This window comes from Staurois parvus, unplaced genomic scaffold (assembly GCF_062004578.1).
Source record: "Staurois parvus isolate SC_StPar_1 unplaced genomic scaffold, SC_StPar_1.0 ptg001435l, whole genome shotgun sequence".
NCBI lineage: Eukaryota > Metazoa > Chordata > Amphibia > Anura > Ranidae > Staurois > Staurois parvus.
Window position 1 is genome coordinate 194,594 of NW_028319231.1, and position 21,361 is coordinate 215,954.

The 21,361-nt window shown below is 45.4% G+C and overlaps 1 protein-coding gene across 4 annotated transcripts in view; it reads right to left on the minus strand.

The window, feature by feature from the left end:
- Positions 1 to 8,489: 8,489 nt before the first annotated feature.
- Positions 8,490 to 21,361, minus strand: part of LOC149435978 (up-regulator of cell proliferation-like) — a 28,526-nt gene continuing 15,654 nt past the window's right edge. For 2 of the 4 annotated variants that reach the window (XM_089662183.1, XM_089662185.1), the window contains 2 exons: positions 10,473 to 14,930; positions 8,490 to 8,853 (listed from right to left, as the gene is read on the minus strand). In XM_089662183.1, coding sequence (XP_089518309.1) covers positions 8,583 to 8,853; positions 10,473 to 14,930 — 4,729 coding nt within the window. In that variant the 3' untranslated portion in view covers positions 8,490 to 8,582. Of the gene's footprint in view, positions 8,878 to 10,472; positions 14,938 to 17,378; positions 17,394 to 21,361 lie in introns of those variants that run through there. The other 2 variants (XM_089662184.1, XM_089662186.1) reach the window with 2 other exon arrangements.

Sequence of the window (21,361 nt, forward strand, 5' to 3'; positions counted from 1 at the left end):
CCCACAGTGTGACCTGGGTCCCTGTACGGCCTCCCATTGCTTCCACTCTGCCATGTGCCACTTTGAGGTCTCCTCACACTCCTGCGGTTTTCCATTTTGTCATAGGTTGCTGGCAGATTACAGGCCTCCCATAGGTGCCGCCAGGCCCCAAATCGGCCGTGGGCCCCCGTACCGCCTGGTCACGCTGCTGCTGAGCCCACAGTGTTACCTGGGTCCCTGTACGGCATCCCATTGCTCCCACCCTGCCATGTGCCACTTTGAGGTCTCCTCACACTCCTGCGGTTTTCCATTTTGTCATAGGTTGCTGGCAGATTACAGGCCTTCCATAGGTGCCGCCAGGCCCCAAATCGGCCATGGGCCCCCGTACCGCCTGGTCACGCTGCTGCTGGTCCCACAGTGTGACCTGGGTCCCTGTACGGCCTCCCATTGCTCCCACGCTGCCATGTGCCACTTTGAGGTCTCCTCACACTCCTGCGGTTTTCCATTTTGTCATAGGTTGCTGGCAGATTACAGGCCTTCCATAGGTGCCGCCAGGCCCCAAATCGGCCATGGGCCCCCGTACCGCCTGGTCACGCTGCTGCTGAGCCCACAGTGTGACCTGGGTCCCTGTACGGCCTCCCATTGCTCCCACTCTGCCATGTGCCACTTTGAGGTCTCCTCACACTCCTGCGGTTTTCCATTTTGTCATAGGTTGCTGGCAGATTACAGGCCTTCCATAGGTGCCGCCAGGCCCCAAATCGGCCATGGGCCCCCGTACCACCTGGTCACGCTGCTGCTGGTCCCACAGTGTGACCTGGGTCCCTGTACGGCCTCCCATTGCTCCCACTCTGCCATGTGCCACTTTGAGGTCTCCTCACACTCCTGCGGTTTTCCATTTTGTCATAGGTTGCTGGCAGATTACAGGCCTTCCATAGGTGCCGCCAGGCCCCAAATCGGCCATGGGCCCCCGTACCGCCTGGTCACGCTGCTGCTGGTCCCACAGTGTGACCTGGGTCCCTGTACGGCCTCCCATTGCTCCCACTCTGCCATGTGCCACTTTGAGGTCTCCTCACACTGCTGGTGTGTTCAATTTTTTGACATAGGGTGCTGGCAGATTACGGGCCTCCCATTGCTGCTGCCAGGCACGTAATCTGCCATGGGCCCCCGTACCGACTCCTCATGCTGTGACGTTGCAACAAGGTGGAATTCAACCCTACATATGTTAGACCGCCTTTACGAACAGCGAAAGGCCATCACAGATTTCCTGATGTTAAAAGCGGATAAAGGTACTCCCTGTGTAACTTAGATGTCAGCCATTGGCAGCTCATGCGTGACACCTGCGCTTGCTCAGGCCCTTTGAGGAGGACACGCTATTCGTGATTCGGCAGGACTATGGGATGAACGAGGTCAAATCTGCCATGGGCCCCCGTACCGCCTGGTCACGCTGCTGCTGGTCCCACAGTGTGACCTGGGTCCCTGTACGGCCTCCATTGCTCCCACTCTGCCATGTGCCACTTTGAGGTCTCCTCACACTCCTGCGGTTTTCCATTTTGTCATAGGTTGCTGGCAGATTACAGGCCTTCCATAGGTGCCGCCAGGCCCCAAATCGGCCATGGGCCCCCGTACCGCCTGGTCACGCTGCTGCTGAGCCCACAGTGTGACCTGGGTCCCTGTACGGCCTCCCATTGCTCCCACTCTGCCATGTGCCACTTTGAGGTCTCCTCACACTCCTGCGGTTTTCCATTTTGTCATAGGTTGCTGGCAGATTACAGGCCTTCCATAGGTGCCGCCAGGCCCCAAATCGGCCATGGGCCCCCGTACCACCTGGTCATGCTGCTGCTGGTCCCACAGTGTGACCTGGGTCCCTGTACCGCCTCCCATTGCTCCCACTCTGCCATGTGCCACTTTGAGGTCTCCTCACACTGCTGGTGTGTTCAATTTTTTGACATAGGGTGCTGGCAGATTACGGGCCTCCCATTGCTGCTGCCAGGCACGTAATCTGCTATGGGCCCCCGTACCGACTCCTCATGCTGTGACGTTGCAACAAGGTGGAATTCAACCCTACATATGTTAGACCGCCTTTACGAACAGCGAAAGGCCATCACAGATTTCCTGATGTTTAAAGCGGATAAAGGTACTCCCTGTGTAACTTAGATGTCAGCCATTGGCAGCTCATGCGTGACACCTGCGTTTGCTCAGGCCCTTTGAGGAGGCCACGCTATTCGTGAGTCGGCAGGACTATGGGATGAACGAGGTCAAATCTGCCATGGGCCCCCGTACCGCCTGGTCACGCTGCTGCTGGTCCCACAGTGTGACCTGGGTCCCTGTACCGCCTCCCATTGCTCCCACTCTGCCATGTGCCACTTTGAGGTCTCCTCACACTCCTGCTGGTTTCCATTTTGTCATAGGTTGCTGTATGGCCTCCCATTGCTGCTGCCTCCACCGCCACACTGTGGCTCCAAACACTGGTTTTGGCCCCGTGACTGGCCAAATGAGTGAAGTGTGCGGTGATTCTAAGATCGACGGCACTCATCTGCATGTCATACTGACTGACAGTATTATTTCTCTTCCCCAGCAGACTCCAAGGGCATTTAAATTAAAGGTACAGTGTTCTGCACTAATATTAAGTCACTCTGAAGACTAGAAACACCCTTTTTTAAGTTAAATTCACAGCGAATATATTCGACTCGAATCGAATATTGTCCACGAATTCGCCGAATCAGTCGAATCGAATTTTTGAATACTTCGCTCATCTCTACTCCTAACCAAAAAAAGGTAAAAATGTGAATAAATCAAAGAGTGCGCTAAATATAAGTAAATAGAAAATTATTAGTTAAAATAAATGATGTCCGTGATAGAAATTTTTTTTTTATAAAAGTCCATCCCCCATAACAAAGTAATTAAACAGTTCTGAAATCTTGTATAAATCAAACACCATGCAACAAAATCCACCACCGAATATATTTTTATTTATATTTAAAACCCGGATTATATATAATCTGGGTTTTAAATATAAATAAAAATATTTTTCCATTAAGAGGTAGTAGATAATAGGATCCGCCACCAGGAGAGCTGAGGGAATCCACATACTATTTATTTACGTGGCAGATTATAGGAACATTAGATACCCACATATTTTAGAATTACCTTTATTTAGATTTATGCAGTCTCATGATTTATTTATTTTGATTTTATCTGTTTTTATTATTATATATTAAAAGTTTTGGGGATATAATATGATCAGGAATATAGATAATAATTCTATGTTAATCAGTAATTACATTTGTATAATAAAGGTTTTAGGTGTGTATGGTTAAACATGATGTCATAGTTTGATGTTAGGTTTGATATTTATACTGTACAAGATGTATACTATGATTAAGCATGACCCAAGTGATGTGATGCACGGCTTATCCGCTTACCAACGTCTGACAACAGAGGGTTAAAACACTTACCATTAACATCTCTATCTGTTAGAGTCTGGGTGAAGCATAACACACATCAGACCCCAAGAATATGGCCGCGCGCATGCGGACTTCAATAAAATGGCGGCCGTCATATATATATATACTGATATGAGAGTTGTGATGTCCAATCGTTTCCCCCTGATGAAGTCACGTGACCCGGTGACGCAACACGTAGGGGAGCGGCTCTGACGTCACGACGTTGTCTCGGATAAGCAGGGCGAGTATAGCAGAGACTGCAGGCCATGCTGACATTTTTTCTACTTGCTGCAAACGTAATCAATGTGAGTGGTATATCCAGCAGTAATAAAATACATCTTTAAAAAGGATAAGGCACCACGGTTTCTTTTTCCCTTATGTTATCCATCCGTGATACACGGGAGAGAGATTGATACAGGAGGAAGGAGACCCCTGGAGGGGAAAAAGGGAGATATCTATCCATCCATCCATTCCTGACAAGCATCAGTCACATTCACTGCAGAGACTCCAGGTGGATTAAGATTCAATTACAACCATTTATTTGCCATTCGGAAAACCCCATATAGGAGGATTATCTCATCAGTCCTGTAAGGACAAAAAGCCAGTTTTGCCTATTTTTTTTAGGCAAAACGTAAGGTGAGCGCATATTAGTACCACACTGCCCTTGGATTGTGGGAGTAGTATTTCACCATTGCAATTCACATTGGAAGAGGACTTTTTTATGTGTAAATATTTATTGATTTTTGCTCACCATTAGATTTCACTTATGATCACAAGCACAGTTATGGTCTATTCATTTTATATGATGTTATAGGCAATAGATGATCAATTCCTGCATCATATATTATATTTTATATGTCATATTTTATTGTTTAATTGTCATTTATTTGTTTTGTCTGATTTGGATATCATAACACTATTACAGATAATTTATATAGGAGGGCGGCACTATGAGGACATTTATGTTTTAGTCACAGAACACTGTTTAATGAGTTGGTGTGAGTGCCAGCGAACCGCAGGTGGATTACATTTTTGTCTGTCACAATCAATTGGAATATCTTAGATTCTCATCATAGTAGCTCACAAGTATATATAAACGTTTCAATATACTGCAAGCAGCCAATCAGCACAATATGGAAGAGCCTTAACAGCAGGTAGTCATCACGTCTCCATAGCATAGATCATATTCGGGGAATCAAAAAAGGAAATCATGGTGCAGAACGTTTAAAACCAACATGTTTTATTAAAACGTCAGAAATGCACTCACAAACAGGGTGTCCAGCCGACACCAGCAATGACAGCCTCAAGAAAACAGGGACGAGCCTCGCTCACCGCGATATCACAGCCGACAGTCTACGAGGAGCGTCCTGATGTCACATCCAAAAGAAGCCCCGCCCTACTAGTTTTGTCATCCGACGTCCTCACGGGCGTCATAAGATGCTGTCCAGGAGATTCATTGTCCGCCCACAACAGGACATTAGAAGCTGAGTGTATTTCTGCCAGGATCAGCAGGTATTTTCTGTACAGACATGTACAGATGGAGGAGGAGGTGAAGGGGTTAACGTGCAGGTCACATACAGTGCGGGATAGAGGTGAAAGAGTATGTGCAGCATAAGGGAGGTAAGGGGTTAATATACAGGTCAGATCAGAGGATGGAGCTGATGTCTACTGTAGAGGGGTGGATGACATTAGGGGGTGGATGACATTAGGGGGTGGATGACATTAGGGGGTGGATGACATTAGGGGGTGGATGACATTAGGGGGTGGATTTTTATACTGTTGATATTCTTACTGGATTGCACTGGTGCTGGCTGGTGGTCAGGAGACTTTCTTTCTGATCATTGTATAAGGGCTTCCTGATCACCGGCCAATAAGTGACACACTGCTGGTAGCTGCAGTCTGTTTTTGCGTTCTGTGATGCTGTGATTGGTCACAGTGATCACATGGTACAAAACAACTCTCATTGGCTCTGTACCTTTTTCCTGTGATCCACTGTGTCCAATCATAGTACGGTAACAGGGCTGCCAGTGTGCAGGAGCTCAGTCCTCCGAGGACATACTGGTACTTCCATGATAGGGGAGTGGACTGGTCAAACATGTACAGGGGCCAGCCTGCGAGGGGTTAAAAGATAACACAAGACCACAAGATGAGTATAAAAGTGTTTATTTATGTTCTCATTACCTCTGTTAGGTGTTCTTAGCACCAGTGAAATTTACAATTCATTGACAAAAACTGGTTATCGCATCAATCCCCGAGACTGTAATCTGCTTCCTAAACCCAATCCTTGATGTAGACCTCTCAGTAACTCTATAAGACGGCATGGATGGGTTAGTGACCGTCACAGTAAACACCATCATTGGTTATCATTGAAATCCATCCCTGAGCTCCAACTTGCAACTTTGCCTAGACTTAGATGATGTCATCAGTCTACTGCAGGCAGGAGGAAACATTTCCTCAGTCTCCCCTCCCCCAGTGATCAGACCAGTGTAACAAGTCAGAAGGTGAGAGGCTGTGGCAGAGGCTGATCTGTGTCAGGCATATGTGAATGTTGCCAAGAACTGCACAGGCACCAGGATTTGCATGATTGTGTCATCTCTGAGCCAACATGTCAGCTCTGAGCATAGATAGTGAGCCTGGATGATGCCTGAACAAAGATGGTGATGTCCTTCTGGAGAGACAAGCAGATGAAGGTATAGTCAGGGAGCACTGTGATCTCTGTGAGAGGTAATGAAGACCTGGAAGTGCTAAACATTCACAATTATTTAGTTAAAATAAAGAGTATATCTGATGACAGGTCAGCTTTAAACAGACAATCTAATCTAACCAGCTACTTACACCTACCGACCCCCAACCCTCACCCTCTGAACATCACTTCTGACACCCAAATAATCATTACAAAAACAACACAATTCAGTTATCTTGGGTACAGCAAAACAAAGAGAATGAGAAAGGATATATATTTCCAAATCATACATGAAGCAGAAATAGGAAGAATACATGACTGAGATTACCATGATTGTGCATTGCGGTTATACATGGAATATACACATGAAAAAGCATATTTATTTGAAAATCATATAAGTATATTTATTTAAAAAAACTGCTCATAGCAACTCGCCCAGTGACAGTGAACGCACATTTGTTCTGGGTGAATGGGGCAAATAAACAAATGTCATTAGGCTGTGTCCTGTGCTGGATGAATGCTTTTCATTTATTTAAAATCGAAAATACCGCGTCTGGCCACTAGATGGTGATAAATACGATAGGGAATTCCAATAATATTTAGCACCTTCTAGTGGCCAAATCCAGTATTTTCCAGATCAATAAAAAATATTTGCTTTTGGTATTTTCCCTTTTGAGGTATAAAAAAAACAAGCAAATCCAGCACAGGTAGTAGCCTAATGGCATGTGTTTATATTCACACAGAACACATGTACATGCACTTTCACTGGGTGGATTGCTATGATCACATTTATAGAAATACATCCCTCAGTGTGAACAAAATCATTTCTGACGGTTGTAATGGAAGGGCTGTTCAGGTCTTTGAATGTAACCATATAGTACCACATGGGGGTTGATTTATTAAAGTCAAATAGACAGCGCACTTTGCAAAGTGCAGTTGCTCCAGAGCTTAGTAAATGAGCGGAATATCCGCTGACTTCCATCATCCAATCACGTGCAAGCAAAATGCTTTTTTTTAAATTTCCCTTGCAGGTGATTGGGTATTCTTCACAAAGCAAAGCTTTACCTCTATAACGGACCCCAAACACCCACGACTGGGTATCTCCATCAAGAAGCTGCTTCCCAGGCTCTGGAACATGAGACCAGTGACTCTGGTTATTGTTACCCCAAGATCCAGACGACACCAGTCTTGAAGTGAACCAGGAGGTAGACTAATTTATTTGAACACAAGATATATACACTCAGGGGACAATCCCCCTCCCTGCATAATGGCACAGGGCGGGGCAATCTACATTTAGTAACAAGAGACACACAGGTATTCAAACTTCACAGCAGCAGACAGTCCCATCAGGAGGGAGGGCTGCTGGAGACACCCCCCCACTAAGCTAATACACAAACACATACATCCCATAATAGTTTGCTCCCAAACCAGACAGACAATAGAACAATGGGATGCAACCACATAACAAATCAGCAACCCCCCACCCCAATATTAGGAGAGATCACCCTGTACCCCTAACAGGCACAGGGTGACTTACACATAAGAGGGATATGGGGAGCTGAGACAGGGGTCTCCCCACCTCTCCAAAGTGAGCTTTGTTCTATGGGCCCCCCACCCAAAGTGACTCCGGTCACAATCTCATTTACTAAGCTCTGGAGTAACTGCTCTGGCAGAGTGCACAGTCTATTTGCCTTTAGTAAACCAACCCCCATACACATACTATATACCGAAACACTATAAAGGGAATGTATCAAAACTGGAGCAGACAGAATCTGGAGCAGCCAAGCATGGCAACCAATCAGCTTCCATCTTCAGCTTGTCCGGTTAAGCTTTGAAAATAAAAGCTAGAAGCTGATTGGTTGCCATTCTCAGCTGCTCCAGATTCTGTCTGCACCAGTTTTGATAAATTCCCCTCTATATGTGAAACTCCAGTGTTGTTGGGGAAACAATCCTCTCCGGGGCTTCCACATACATTACAGATATTCTAACAAACCTTCTTGTAATAATCTTCCCGACTTCTGTTCTGTAGACACTGAGATGGTCTGTTTTAGAGCAAATGCTGAAATCCATCAACATGAGAGCTAAATGGAGGTTCTGTCTTATTATATTATAATGTGTAGTACAATAAAACATAGAATCAGATGATCATTCCTAGAGAGATATCATCTATAACATTTCCAGTGCAGTGTTAGGAATGTCATAGTCCATGGATACAACCACCACCTGTAATATGACTTGGAATGTTCTGGAATCTTCTGGGAGAAGCAATGATCCCATTATATCATGGGGGGGATGAGGATTCTCAGACATTCTGTCACACCCTGGTTACTGTGGCCGTGGTGGTGAGGGAAATATTTGAAATGTTTTTCCAATTAGAGAAAATCCATGGAAAGGTTTTTATTTTTCATAAGTGTAAACGATTTGCAGACAATGACTTGGATGATGAATTACACGTTGTGGTGATTTGTCTTCTCTGTTTAGCTGTTGAACATTTTCTTTAAGCTTTGCAGAGCGTTTTCTTTTGTGATGGATTTCCAGCCGTCTGGTAGATTTGCTGGTTTTGCCTCGTATTCTTCAGCAAATTTCTCATTAAATGTAACAAAAATATATTTCCAGTAATCGGATGACTCGATGCTGGGATCTGGTTGGATGGACCAGTCTGGATAAATGGTACGATACTCTTTGTATGGGTGTGGTTTGTGTTCTGTGTCTGAATTTCTAAATGATCCATTAGATACAACACCTGTACTACATACAGTTGTGTCCAAAATTATTCAACCCCCACTGAAATTGAGTGTTTTGGCCAGTTTGACATTGCTTTTGATCATTCAGTCATCTTGCTTACATTTACATTAAAGAGGCACTTGTAGGTCAGACAAATATAACATAACAGTTATAATGAAATAACCACAAATGTCTTTTCTGTGCTCACAGCATTATCAGTTTTATTCAACCCCCAAGTGACATTCAATCTTAGTACTTAGTACAGCATCCTTTTACAGTTATAACAGCTTTTAAACGTGAAGCATAGCTTGACACAAGTGTCTTGCAGCGATCTACGGGTATCTTCGCCCATTCTTCATGGGCAAAGGCCTCCAGTTCAGTCACATTCTTAGGCTTGCGCACTGCAACTGCTTTCTTTAAGTCCCACCAGAGGTTCTCAATCGGATTTAAGTCTGGTGACTGCGATGGCCACTCCAAAATGTTCCAGCCTTTCCTCTGCAACCATGCTCTAGTGGACTTGGAGGTATGCTTGGGATCATTGTCCTGTTGAAAGGTCCAACGTCTCCCAAGCCTCAGGTGTGTGACGGACTGCATCACGTTTCCATCCAATATCTCCTGGTACTGAAGAGAATTCATGGTACCTTGCACACGCTGAAGCTTCCCTGTACCTGCAGAAGCAAAACAGCCCCAAAGCATGATTGACCCTCCACCATGCTTCACAGTAGGCAAGGTGTTCTTTTCATCATAGGCCTTGTTCTTCCTCCTCCAAACATAGCGTTGATCCATGGGCCCAAACAGTTCTAATTTTGTTTCATCAGTCCACAGAACACTATCCCACAACTTTTGTGGTTTGTCCACATGGCTTTTGGCATACTGCAGTCGACTCTTCTTATTCTTTGGAGACAGCAAGGGGGTACGCCTGGGAGTTCTGGCACGGAGGCCTTCATTACGCAGTGTGCGTCTTATTGTCTGGGCTGAAACTTCTGTACCCACATCTGACAAATCTTTTCTCAGTTCCTCAGCAGTCACACGGGGACTTCTCTCCACTCTACGCTTCAGGTAGCGCACAGCAGTCGAAGTCAGCATCTTCTTTCTGCCACGACCAGGTAGCGTTTCAACAGTGCCCTTTGCCTTGAATTTGCGAATGATGCTTCCTAAGGTGTCTCTTGGTATGTTTAACATCTTTGCAATCTTCTTATAGCCATTGCCCTTCCTGTGAAGAGAAATCACCTCTTCTCTTGTCTTCCTGGACCATTCTCTTGCCTTCACCATGTTTGTAACCACACCAGTAAATGTCTAGAAGGAGCTGAGTATCACAGTCATTTTAAAGCTGCCTAATTGGTGCTTATTATGCTTGATTGCTGCTCGGTGACATCCACAGGTGTTTTCAATACCTGATGGAAAGCACCTGTATGAACCTCTGTTCTTCAGAGTGGTAGTCTTTAAGGGGTTGAATAATTGTGGCAATGAAGAAACCACATAAGAACCATTTACTACTGTATTACATAAACAATTGATGTCATTTTAGTTGCATTTGGGTAGTTACAACGTCCTTGTAGGATTTGATTCTGAATACAATTCCAAATGTACACTATAGTCCCTAAACCCCTTTACAGCATTGGGGGTTGAATAATTTTGGACACAACTGTATATCAGTGACTAAGATATCAGTATAAACCCATATGTATGCTCCTAGGCCTTTAGGTCTGTGGATGGTAGCAAAGTGCTCCTTGTGTTCATCACCTCCGGCCTCACAGGGGACTTTACAGAATGGACATTGCTTCCCACAGCCAACAACCTTCCTGAACAATTCATCCTGAGGCTTCACCTCCACCCTGGAGAGTACAGACTTTATATCCATAGATTGCAGCTCGGATAAGACTTCTGTTTCTGTATCTTGGAGGAAGAGCTGAATGTCAGATGAAAATTGGCCAACATCAGCCGTGTTCTGGAAAGTGATCACTTGCATTGCAGTCTGTGGGATTACTAATTCTTCCTTTAGTATCTCACATACACTTTTCAAAAAATCTGAGACTGATAAACTTTTAAGAGAGTTGTCTTCAGTAAGAGCTGATCTTATCTTTGTGTCCAGTGAAGAGAGCAGATCTTCTTGTAATGGTTTTAGGATTTGGGGTGTTGCATATGTTTCAGTGTAATTCAGTATCCAGGCTCTTGTATATTTCTCATATGACCGTATATACTTCACATATTCCTGAAAGGACATTTCTTCTAGCAGCTCCTTCAGTAAAAAATCTTGAAAAAATGTTCTACTGCTGAATTTCTTATTGTCTGAACTTTCTACTATGCTATCCATTATTTTTTGCCCAAGATGGTGGAAAACATGATCCCTCATTGCTGGTTTTAAGCATTGATCACAGAATTCTTTGGCTTTAGTCTGACAAATATCTTTCTCTTGAAATAGACTGATAAATGTTTCTAAATATCCAGGCTTTAGTTTCTCCAAACACAGTTTTGGATCGTTCTCTTGAAGGAATTTCTCATGCATCTCCTGAAACTCTTTGGAAGCTTTCCCAAGAATGTGAAGCTTGATATCCAGTTCAAACCATGTGGACAAATGAAGATTTTTGGACTCTTTGGAAATCTCTGTTGTAATCATATGAAGTAATTCCAGGCAGTAGTTGTCACAATAGTCCTCTCCAGTCCTCACTTTCCCTCTGATATATTGGTCACAGTTATCTATAAGAGAATGAGCAAAATCATTTATTTTGTCAAAATGCTGCTTTCTAGGTCTAACACCTAAATTATGCAAAAATGAATCTTTCAATTTCTTGAACCATCCACTCTCAATATATTTATCATCCATCTTGAAATCAGGTTGTGCGATAGCTGGATCCTTCACACCCAGTAAGTGTTCATTTATAGCCGATCCTTTATTCCTCATGTCATTCATTAGCTGATGTAACATAGATCTGCTGACAATGTGTGTTTTTAATTTCTCAATCTGCAGGTCTGTCAGTGTCCTCTTCCACATCTCCTCAAATTCTCTCTTTAAAGCCTCATTGTTCAGCTTTTCTTTCTTCTCCCGGCACCTCCTGAGGAGATCTGTGATTTTGTCTTCAATTAATTTCTGGGAATTATTTTTCATATTCTGAATCTCAAATTTTCCTTTCTGAATTGAAACCACCTCATCCAACTTCACAAGAGAATTCCTGTTCAATTCCTCCTTCAGGAATGTTGTGCTCAGAATAAAATCTTGTTTGTATCGTTCTATTAGATGAACATTTTCATTTTTTTGCTCAAAATAGTTTTCTATCAATTTCAACATTTCACTTTCTCTACTAACCAACACGTTGTTGAGCTCATTCTTAAATATGTAGCAAAGTTCATCACTTAGACTCTCTGCAGTCTGATTCTTAATGTTTGTTTCTGTACGGATCAGCCAATCATGGACAAATTTTCTGAACTCCCATTCCCACTGTGAGTATCGTATAGATAGTTTATTATAGGCTTCTGCCACCAGACTGTTCCTGAAACTGAAGATAAATTTCTCATGTTTTACAGCGTTCCATAAACTTTCTATCCATTCTGTAAATTCAGCAATTTGTAAAGGCCTGTGCAGGGATTCTTTGCTTGTCATTAATTCCAATAAATACTTTTTAAATTCAGACACATGTTCACTGTACCCAGAATTTACTGGAGCCATTGGTGGGACCCCAAGCCAGAGCCCAGGAATGTACCAGTTGTCTTTCTCCAGATTGTAATTCATCACATCACTGAAAGTTTTGATTACACTTTTATTTTCCATCTCTGCAGCTACTTTTGTCATTTCATTCAGATGTTCCAGAAGTTTCTTCCGGTCTCTCATGTTCTTGTCATGAGCAGACACATCACTCACGTTCTGATGTGCAAACTGGCAGTTGGGTCTCTTTCCTATTTCTTTCATTCTAAGAAAAGCATGGACCACAATCTGTAAGATATCCTTCATTTCTGTTGTGTTTTCCATGGCCATGTTGACTATGGTGATCTCACTCAACCCAACCACTAGTGTGGCCAGTTCATTGTCATGTTCATAACTGCCCTCCAAGGAAGCCAACTCTGGAGCTTTCAGCCCCTCAGTGTCAATCACCAGGATGAAGTCACAGTCCAGCCCCTCCTGGCAGTCCTCTTTCACACTAAGAAGAGTCATGAAGGCTCCTCGTGTGCATCTTCCACTGGCCACAGGGAACTGAAGACCAAACATGGTGTTGAGAAGAGTGGATTTTCCTGTACTCTGCACTCCCAGCACAGTGATTACTCTCATTCTGCATTTCCCCCCTGTTGTGGTGTCCAGCTCATTTAGAACATCAGTTATCCACCGTAGGGGAATGTTGGAGGCATCTCCATCTATTAGCTCCAATGGGAAACCATTCATCAAGAGATAGGCAGCAATTCCTGGCAGTCCAGCAAATTGTCTTTGGCTTTTATGTATTTTGTTTTCTTTAGCCATGGAACATTCAGCTTCATAAAACTGTCCCATCTCACGTAGGAAATGTTCAATTCCTAAAGAACTGTCAGAGATTTTCTGGTCTATCTGTCTGAGTTCTTCCTTATTGATTAAGATATCATTACATTTTTCTTTGTATTCAGCTTGTAGATTAGAAAGATGATTTCTAGCAATTGAATCAAGTTCGAATTTCATCCATTTCAGAAAATATTGTTTCTCAATCTCAGACAAATGAGTGATTGCATCAATAAAGAGCATCAAACCATGGGGCAGATCATGCTTATATTGTTCCTCATGCAGTGAAATACGTTTCTTCATCAGTTCATCTTGATATTGTTGAGTGTCTTTACCACCTTGCTTTGTCATTCTGCAAAGTTCCTTTTCCACATTAGATAACTCTCTCCAGAGATCTCCCTGTAACTTCATAGTGATGTTCTTATACTCAGAAACGTTTGTTATTTCTTCTGTAATTTCCCTGGCAAGTTCCCTGGCCTTCTGACATTCAGGAACTCTCTCATCCACTTGGATGTCCAATCCATGAGTTTCTTTCTCAAGGTCTCTCATTTTCTTTTCTTTTGGCTTACTGAAATGAATAATAGTACTTTGTAGTTTTTTTACAAATGCCGCCTCATTTGCTGTGCCTGCATGTATTATCACATTTGATTTTTTCATCTTTAGAACTGGCATTAAGTCTTGAAGGGTCTTCAGTGTCTGTGGACTCACAGTTTTGCCAGGACTGGGAGTAACAATGAAATAATACTGGGTGTCAGTGGTAGGGCAGGATGATAGCAATCTGAATTCTCTCTCAGAAATATCCTCAATGAATGTAAACACAGCTGATGAAATTCTTGTCAGAAACATGAACTGGTCCCAGTTGGCCTCCAGGTCTCCTCGTAGGTTGGTCACTGTGATGGGTTCTGGGAAAACATCCGACTTACCACAGGGAAAATACCAGGAAACTTCTACCAGTCCATCAGATATTTCCCTCTTAATGTTTCCTCCCTCCATATTGTCATGTATGAAGAAGTTATGTAGCTGACGTGGATTAAGAACTTGGTTCAGGATTTTTGATTTGGATAATTTGTTTTTTCCAAGTCTGACAAATGAGAAGATTGGCATGGAAGTATTCACCACATTTTCTTCTCTGAACCCTTTAATGTCTGCTAATGACTGAGGTCTCCACTTCTTCACTATGTCTCTCATTGCCCAAAGCATGAGGGTGCAGTGTGACCCATCACCAGAAGGGAGCAGCAGAGGGGCAGCAAACTGGCACATGGACAATTTGGTTACAATCTCTTGTTGCAGAAAACTGTCTGAGCAATGCAGGAGAAGACACAGGACATCCAGGGGGTGAACAGAGGCTGAGGAATCATCACCTGTAATCAAAGAAGCATTAAATAGGTTGTAATCATCATCATCACCATTATCATGTACATCAACACCAGTAGACTGTTCTTTCTCAAGAAGAACGTCTCTTGCAGCCCTGTTTAAGGCCATGAGTTTCCTTAAGTAATTCCAGGGAAGATCCTCTATAGTTTTAGGAGGTTTGTCATGCACATTATCTAAGCCAATACTCAAGATATCCCTCAGAGTCAATTTTGTAGTCAGGTGTGGTTCCATGTTCATTTTTTCTACAAACTGATGAAAGGTCGTTTTTCTTGTATGAAGTTCTGTAAGAAAACAAATTGTTATTTTATTATATGTTTCTATATTACCAGTCTACTTGCAACATTGTAATCAATTAATCAATTGGAAAATACGGATACGGTAAGAACACTACTACAACTATAGTAGCCTGTGATCAGCCTACGCAAGGGTAGAGAGGGCCTAATTTATGTCTGACAGTGGAGAGCTCAAAAAGGTATGATTGTTATATTCCTTAGTTTTCCCATGGCAGTAAAATATACTTGATTGCTGGATTTGGGATTCAAAAGTGCTTTTCTGTGTATTTATCTACTTACTCAAGCCAACTTCTGGATGAGCACAAAAAAGGAAACTCCCCCACCAGGATACACAGCACAGACTCCACAGAGCACCATGTTTCAAAGTGAAAGTTGAACCACAAAGTAGTCCTGCCTCCACCTGAAGTCCATGGAGTGACACATTCAGACTGAATGGTACAGCTTGTGTTCAGACTACTCAAGTCACACATGGGAAAGCTTCTAATCGGGGATCTATGAATGCATTATAGTCTGCCTACCTCAGACCTTCAGTGTTTAAGTAGTTTCAACTGGGGTACATTATAGATCTTGTCAGAGGAGTAACTAGAACCCTCAGGGCCCTGGTGCAAGAAACCAAGAAGGGTCCTCCTGACCCCTGGCTGGGGCTCTTCCCTTTGGGAGAAGGGCCCTTTCCACTGATCCTGGGGCCCTTTACTTCCATCATGGGACCCTTTCATATGTTCTGCAGCAGGCCTTCTTCATGCTGTCTTGGGGCTCCCCATGGTGGTGGAATGTCAGGGCCCAGTGTGACCTTTACGCCCTGGTAGTTCTGCCACTGGGGTTGATAGTTATTAGTTTTTTTATTACTTTTATATTTTATTCTTTTTTTTACAGTTTTTTCAAATTTTCAATTTTGTTTTTAGGAACCCTGTTGGACTTTGTAGAAATATCAGGGGTCTAAACAGACCTCTGATGTTCCACCTTTGAGACAGAGAAAGGAGATTGAGGACACAACCCTCCATCTCCATCTCTGCATCTTCAGCTGCACAGAATGAATGGACAGGAATAGCCTTGTACAGAGCTTCTTGTTCATTCACAAACTGAAGCATAGTAAACACAGTTTGATCGGTATCAATCATTGATTGTTCATTCAGAAAAGGAAGGGGCTAGTAAATGACATATTTACCAGCCTCTTTTCCACTGTCCATCCTGACTCATCCCCCACAGCAGCTGATGGGAGAGGGAAAGGGGGATTCCGGCAGTGAGGAGGAGCCAGGGAGTACCCAAGGGCCTGGGGGCAGCAGGACTTGGATAGGAGGGGTGGCGGGGGCAGCATATAGAGGAATCGATCCTCTCCACTTTCCTCCTGCAGCCACTGAATGCCTGTGAGAGGGAGAGAAGGAGAAGCAGGCTTTGGTTCCAGGAGGAAAATGGAGGGGATCATTTCCTCTACATGTCACCCCCACCTCCCCTCCTATCCAGGTATACAGGGGAGCTGCATGGGCCCCATAGAGCATAGGACCAAATCACAATTGTGACCCCTGTGATCCTTGTAGGTATGCCCCTGGATTGATGTAATGTCAATATTTTCCTATGGGGTTCTGTGATTTCTACACGCACCAATATTCTAAAATACATTTTTAGGGTTTAGGCACTGAAGCATTGGGTAAGCCCCAGATCTCATAGCTCTTTAAAAAATGTATTCCAATTCATGATTATGATGTCAAGGATTAAAGGGCCCAGCCACACTAGAAACTACATGTGAAATCGCACAGGAATGCTGTGAGGTTCCTGTGCAATTCACATGCAGTGCACTGCATCAAAAGTAATGCACGCACTCCTTTTTGAAATGTACTGCAACCACATTGCATGGTACTTTTGTATCATGTGATCCTGTGTGGGCCGGTGCGGACATTTGCAACCTGCATTTGGGGTGTTGTCATCTTTGAACTGACCCCCACAGCAGATCTCAAGGGCATTGCAATAGGAACGCAGCTCTCCTGCACTGCAACCCAACTCCATTCAGATTTTTTTAGCCCCCCTGCACTTTCCTGAGCCCCATCTGGATCCAGCAATGTGCACAAAAGCCTTGTCCCTCCTGGATCTCTCCCTCCTCATTGGCTGAGACAGCAATCACAGCCAGTGAGCCAATCAGGAGAGAATGGGCCGAGTCATGCTCAGTGTGTGAATAGTCACACAGAGCAGCAGCTCAGGAGCGAGCCTGCTCAGGTGCCTCCATAGCAAGCTGCGGGTGACCCGAGAAGAGAAGGAAATGGGTTGCTCTGTGCAAAACCAGTACACAGAGGAGGGAAGTATAATCATGTTTATTTAAAACAATAATAATCTGCTTGTAATATCACTTTAATTGTGACTTGGAGAGGAGGACACATAGGACACAGTCTAAACTGATTGTGTACCGGGAATATGAGCGACAGAGTAGAAACTTTGAGGTTTGAAGGCTGAACCTGGACCTTTGTGATTGGGGAGAGGAAATAAATGTAGATTGGGAACTGGTTGTGGTTGGCAGGTAAGGAAGCACACGAGAAGGTTATCATCACCAGGGAGGACAGTGTAGCAGATTAGGGGGGATCATGATTGGAATGAGCAGAGGGAAGTTGTTAGTGGCAGAGCAAGATCTGAGCATGGTTGGGGGTGCAGGGAACATCTTATAGTGTATGGGAGGCAGGCCAGAAAGTGACCATGGTCAAGAAGCAGGCAATAGGAGATCATATTGGGGTGAGCAAGACAGACCAGGAGCTGGTTATAGCGGGGGGGGGGGATAAAGCCGGAGTTCACTGTTTTCCAAGGGGATTAAGGACAATGGTGAGGCTGAGGCAGGCAGTGAGAGTAGTTGGGCAGTCCACATCAGCAACAATCAGGCAATAGCGGGCTGCAATATTATACGTCTCAGGTAGCTGGTAAGAAGAGCCTTTTTAAAGGCTTAAATACCCTCCAGGCCACTCCTGGGATCATTAGTGTGGTTTGAAAACCAGGAAAAATAAGGAATGAACTGTAAGAAGAGTCACAAGGAAATCCTGGGCTGTAGCAGAGTAGAGAGGGCTGGAACCAGGCTGGAGAAAAGCAATACCTGAACAGAGCTGGAACAAGCAAGTGCAGGAGAAAACTAGGACTGAACTATCAGAAGAGGAACAAGGAAATTCTGGGCTGTAGCAGTGCAGAGAGAGCAGGAACGTGGTGGAAACATGGAATCCCTGAACAGAGCTGGATGGAGCTGTGATAGGAGCATTGGGGGTGATGGGGGCTCTGTATCTGGCTGCTGCTTGAGGAAGAGGCCCTTTGTGGCCTCCAAACATCACTTTTGATTGGTGACAATAAAGTGTTCTGTTGTGAGATGGGGAAACCGCTTTCATTGTTTGAACATTGATTGAAGTAAATTAAAAAAAAGTTCTGACTGACAGTCTGCAGTTTAGCCACAAGATGTCGCTGTTTATTCTAACACAGCCTCAGACTGCATAGAGATTTCTATATTCATGAAGGGGCGGGGTTTTTACACTTGGAGAGTGAACAGGAAAAAGAAGGGTAGCCATGCTTGAGACAGAGAAGATGGTTGAGTGATTTGAGAATCCGTTGCCATCCAGCTGTGATGACAGTCCTCTGTAATCAGAAATTCACTTGAGTGAAGCTGATGGTGCTGAAGACGCTAACCCTGTTCAAAGAAAGGAATATTTGCTGCCAGGAAGCTGATGAGGACAGAGGAGCAAAGCAACATGTACTGCTGATGACATCGCATGCCTGTTGAAGAGATGTTTGTTCTGTTCAGAGTCACCAGTGGACACAAAGCAGACCCGAGTCGGTAAGATTGTGCACGCACCTCATTTCAGTGTTGGCGCCTATAGGACTGAGACAGGCCTATAGTTAGTTAGTTAGGGTCTCTGTTTGTGTCAGGCCACAAGTGTTATTACTGATCATTGGAAGGACTTCACAACTTAAAGTGACATTTCACATTGGAGAGCTGATAAAATCCTACAAACACAAGCCAGACTGGCGTTTTGCTCAGAAGGAATACTCAGGCACGTGCTATAGGACCAGTTATGGGAGGGGAAATACTGTAGATTTGTGTAATATTGTAAGTAGAGATGAGCGAAGAAATGAAAAATTCGATTCGACTGATTCGGCGAATTCGTGGACAATATTCGATTCGAGTCGAATAAATTCGCTGTGAATTTAACTTAAAAAAGGGTGTTTCTAGGCTTCAGAGAGACTTAATATTAGTGCAGAACACTGTACCTTTAATTTAAATGCCCTTGGAGTCTGCTGGGGAAGAGAAATAATACTGTCAGTCAGTATGACATGCAGATGAGTGCCGTCGATCTTAGAATCACCGCACACTTCACTCATTTGGCCAGTCACGGGGCCAAAACCAGTGTTTGGAGCCACAGTGTGGCGGTGGAGCCAGCAGCAATGGGAGGCCATACAGCAACCTATCACAAAATGGAAACCAGCAGGAGTGTGAGGAGACCTGAAAGTGGCACATGGCAGAGTGGGAGCAATGGGAGGCGGTACAGGGACCCAGGTCACACTGTGGGACCAGCATCAGCGTGAACAGGCGGTACGGGGGCCCATGGCCGATTTGACCTCGTTCATCCCATAGTCCTGCCGACTCACGAATAGCGTGGCCTCCTCAAAGGGCCTGAGCAGGCGCAGGTGTCACGCATGAGCTGACAATGGCTGACATCTAAGTTACACAGGGAGTACCTTTATCCGCTTTTAACATCAGGAAATCTGTGATGGCCTTTAGCTGTTCGTAAAGGCGGTCTAACATATGTAGGGTTGAATTACACCTTGTTGCAACGTCACAGCATGAGGAGTCGGTACGGGGGCCCATGGCAGATTACGTGCCTGGCAGCAGCAATGGGAGGCCCGTAATCTGCCAGCACCCTATGTCAAAAAATTCAACACACCAGCAGTGTGAGGAGACCTCAAAGTGGCACATGGCAGAGTGGAAGCAATGGGAGGCCGTACAGGGACCCAGGTCACACTGTGGGCCCAGCAGCAGCGTGACCAGGAGGTACGGGGGCCCATGGCCGATATGGGGCCTGGCGGCACCTATGGAAGGCCTGGAATCTGCCAGCAACCTATGTCAAAATGGACAACCGCAGGAGTGTGAGGAGATTTCAAAGTGGCACATGGCAGAGTGTAAGCAATGGGAGGCCGTACAGGGACCCAGGTCACACTGTGGGCTCAGCAGCAGCGTGACCAGGAGGTACGGGGGCCCATGGCCGATATGGGGCCTGGCGGCACCTATGGAAGGCCTGGAATCTGCCAGCAACCTATGACAAAATGGACAACCGCAGGAGTGTGAGGAGATTTCAAAGTGGCACATGGCAGAGTGGAAGCAATGGGAGGCCGTACAGGGACCCAGGTCACACTGTGGGCTCAGCAGCAGCGTGACCAGGTGGTACGGGGGCCCATGGCCGATATGGGGCCTGGCGGCACCAATGGAAGGCCTGTAATCTGCCAGCAACCTATGACAAAATGGACAACCGCAGGAGTGTGATGAGATTTCAAAGTGGCACATGGCAGAGTGGAAGCAATGGGAGGCCGTACAGGGACCCAGGTCACACTGTGGGCCCAGCAGCAGCGTGACCAGGAGGTACGGGGGCCCATGGCCGATATGGGGCCTGGCGGAACCTATGGAAGGCCTGGAATCTGCCAGCAACCTATGTCAAAATGGAAAAGCACAGGAGTGTGAGGAGACCTCAAAGTGGCACATGGCAGAGTGGAAGCAATGGGAGGCCGTACAGGTACCCAGGTCACACTGTGGGCCCAGCAGCAGCGTGACCAGGCGGTACGGGGGCCCATGGCCGATTTGGGGCCTGGCGGCACCTATGGGAGGCCTGTAATCTGCCAGCACCCTATGACAAAATGGAACCCTGGGCTGGGGCAGGCAGAACCGCCGTATCTTTATCACGTTTTTCCCAGGCCACCGAATGGCGACGCTGCATATGCTGACGCAACGCTGTAGTCCCAACATGGGCCCCCTGGCCACGCTTGACTTTCTGGCCACATAGTCGACATTAGGCTACGTTTACTTCCTCGGGCGGCTTGACGAAAACTTGCCACACCGCCGAGTAGGAAACTTTGCACCCGCTACTCCTCACTGGCTGACTGCTACTTCCTCCGTGCACACCGGCACCACTACTGGCTGTGGTGGTAGGCTGCAGTGGAGCTGGTGCTCTACTCCGTGGCCGTTTGCCTCCACTGACACAGCTGCGACCCTGCTGCCTCCTGGCAGCAGCAATGGGAGGCCGTACAGGGACCCAGGTCACACTGTGGGCTCAGCAGCAGCGTGACCAGGAGGTACGGGGGCCCATGGCCGATATGGGGCCTGGCGGAACCTATGGAAGTCCGCTAATCTGCCAGCAACCTATGTCAAAATGGAAAAGCACAGTAGTGTGAGGAGACC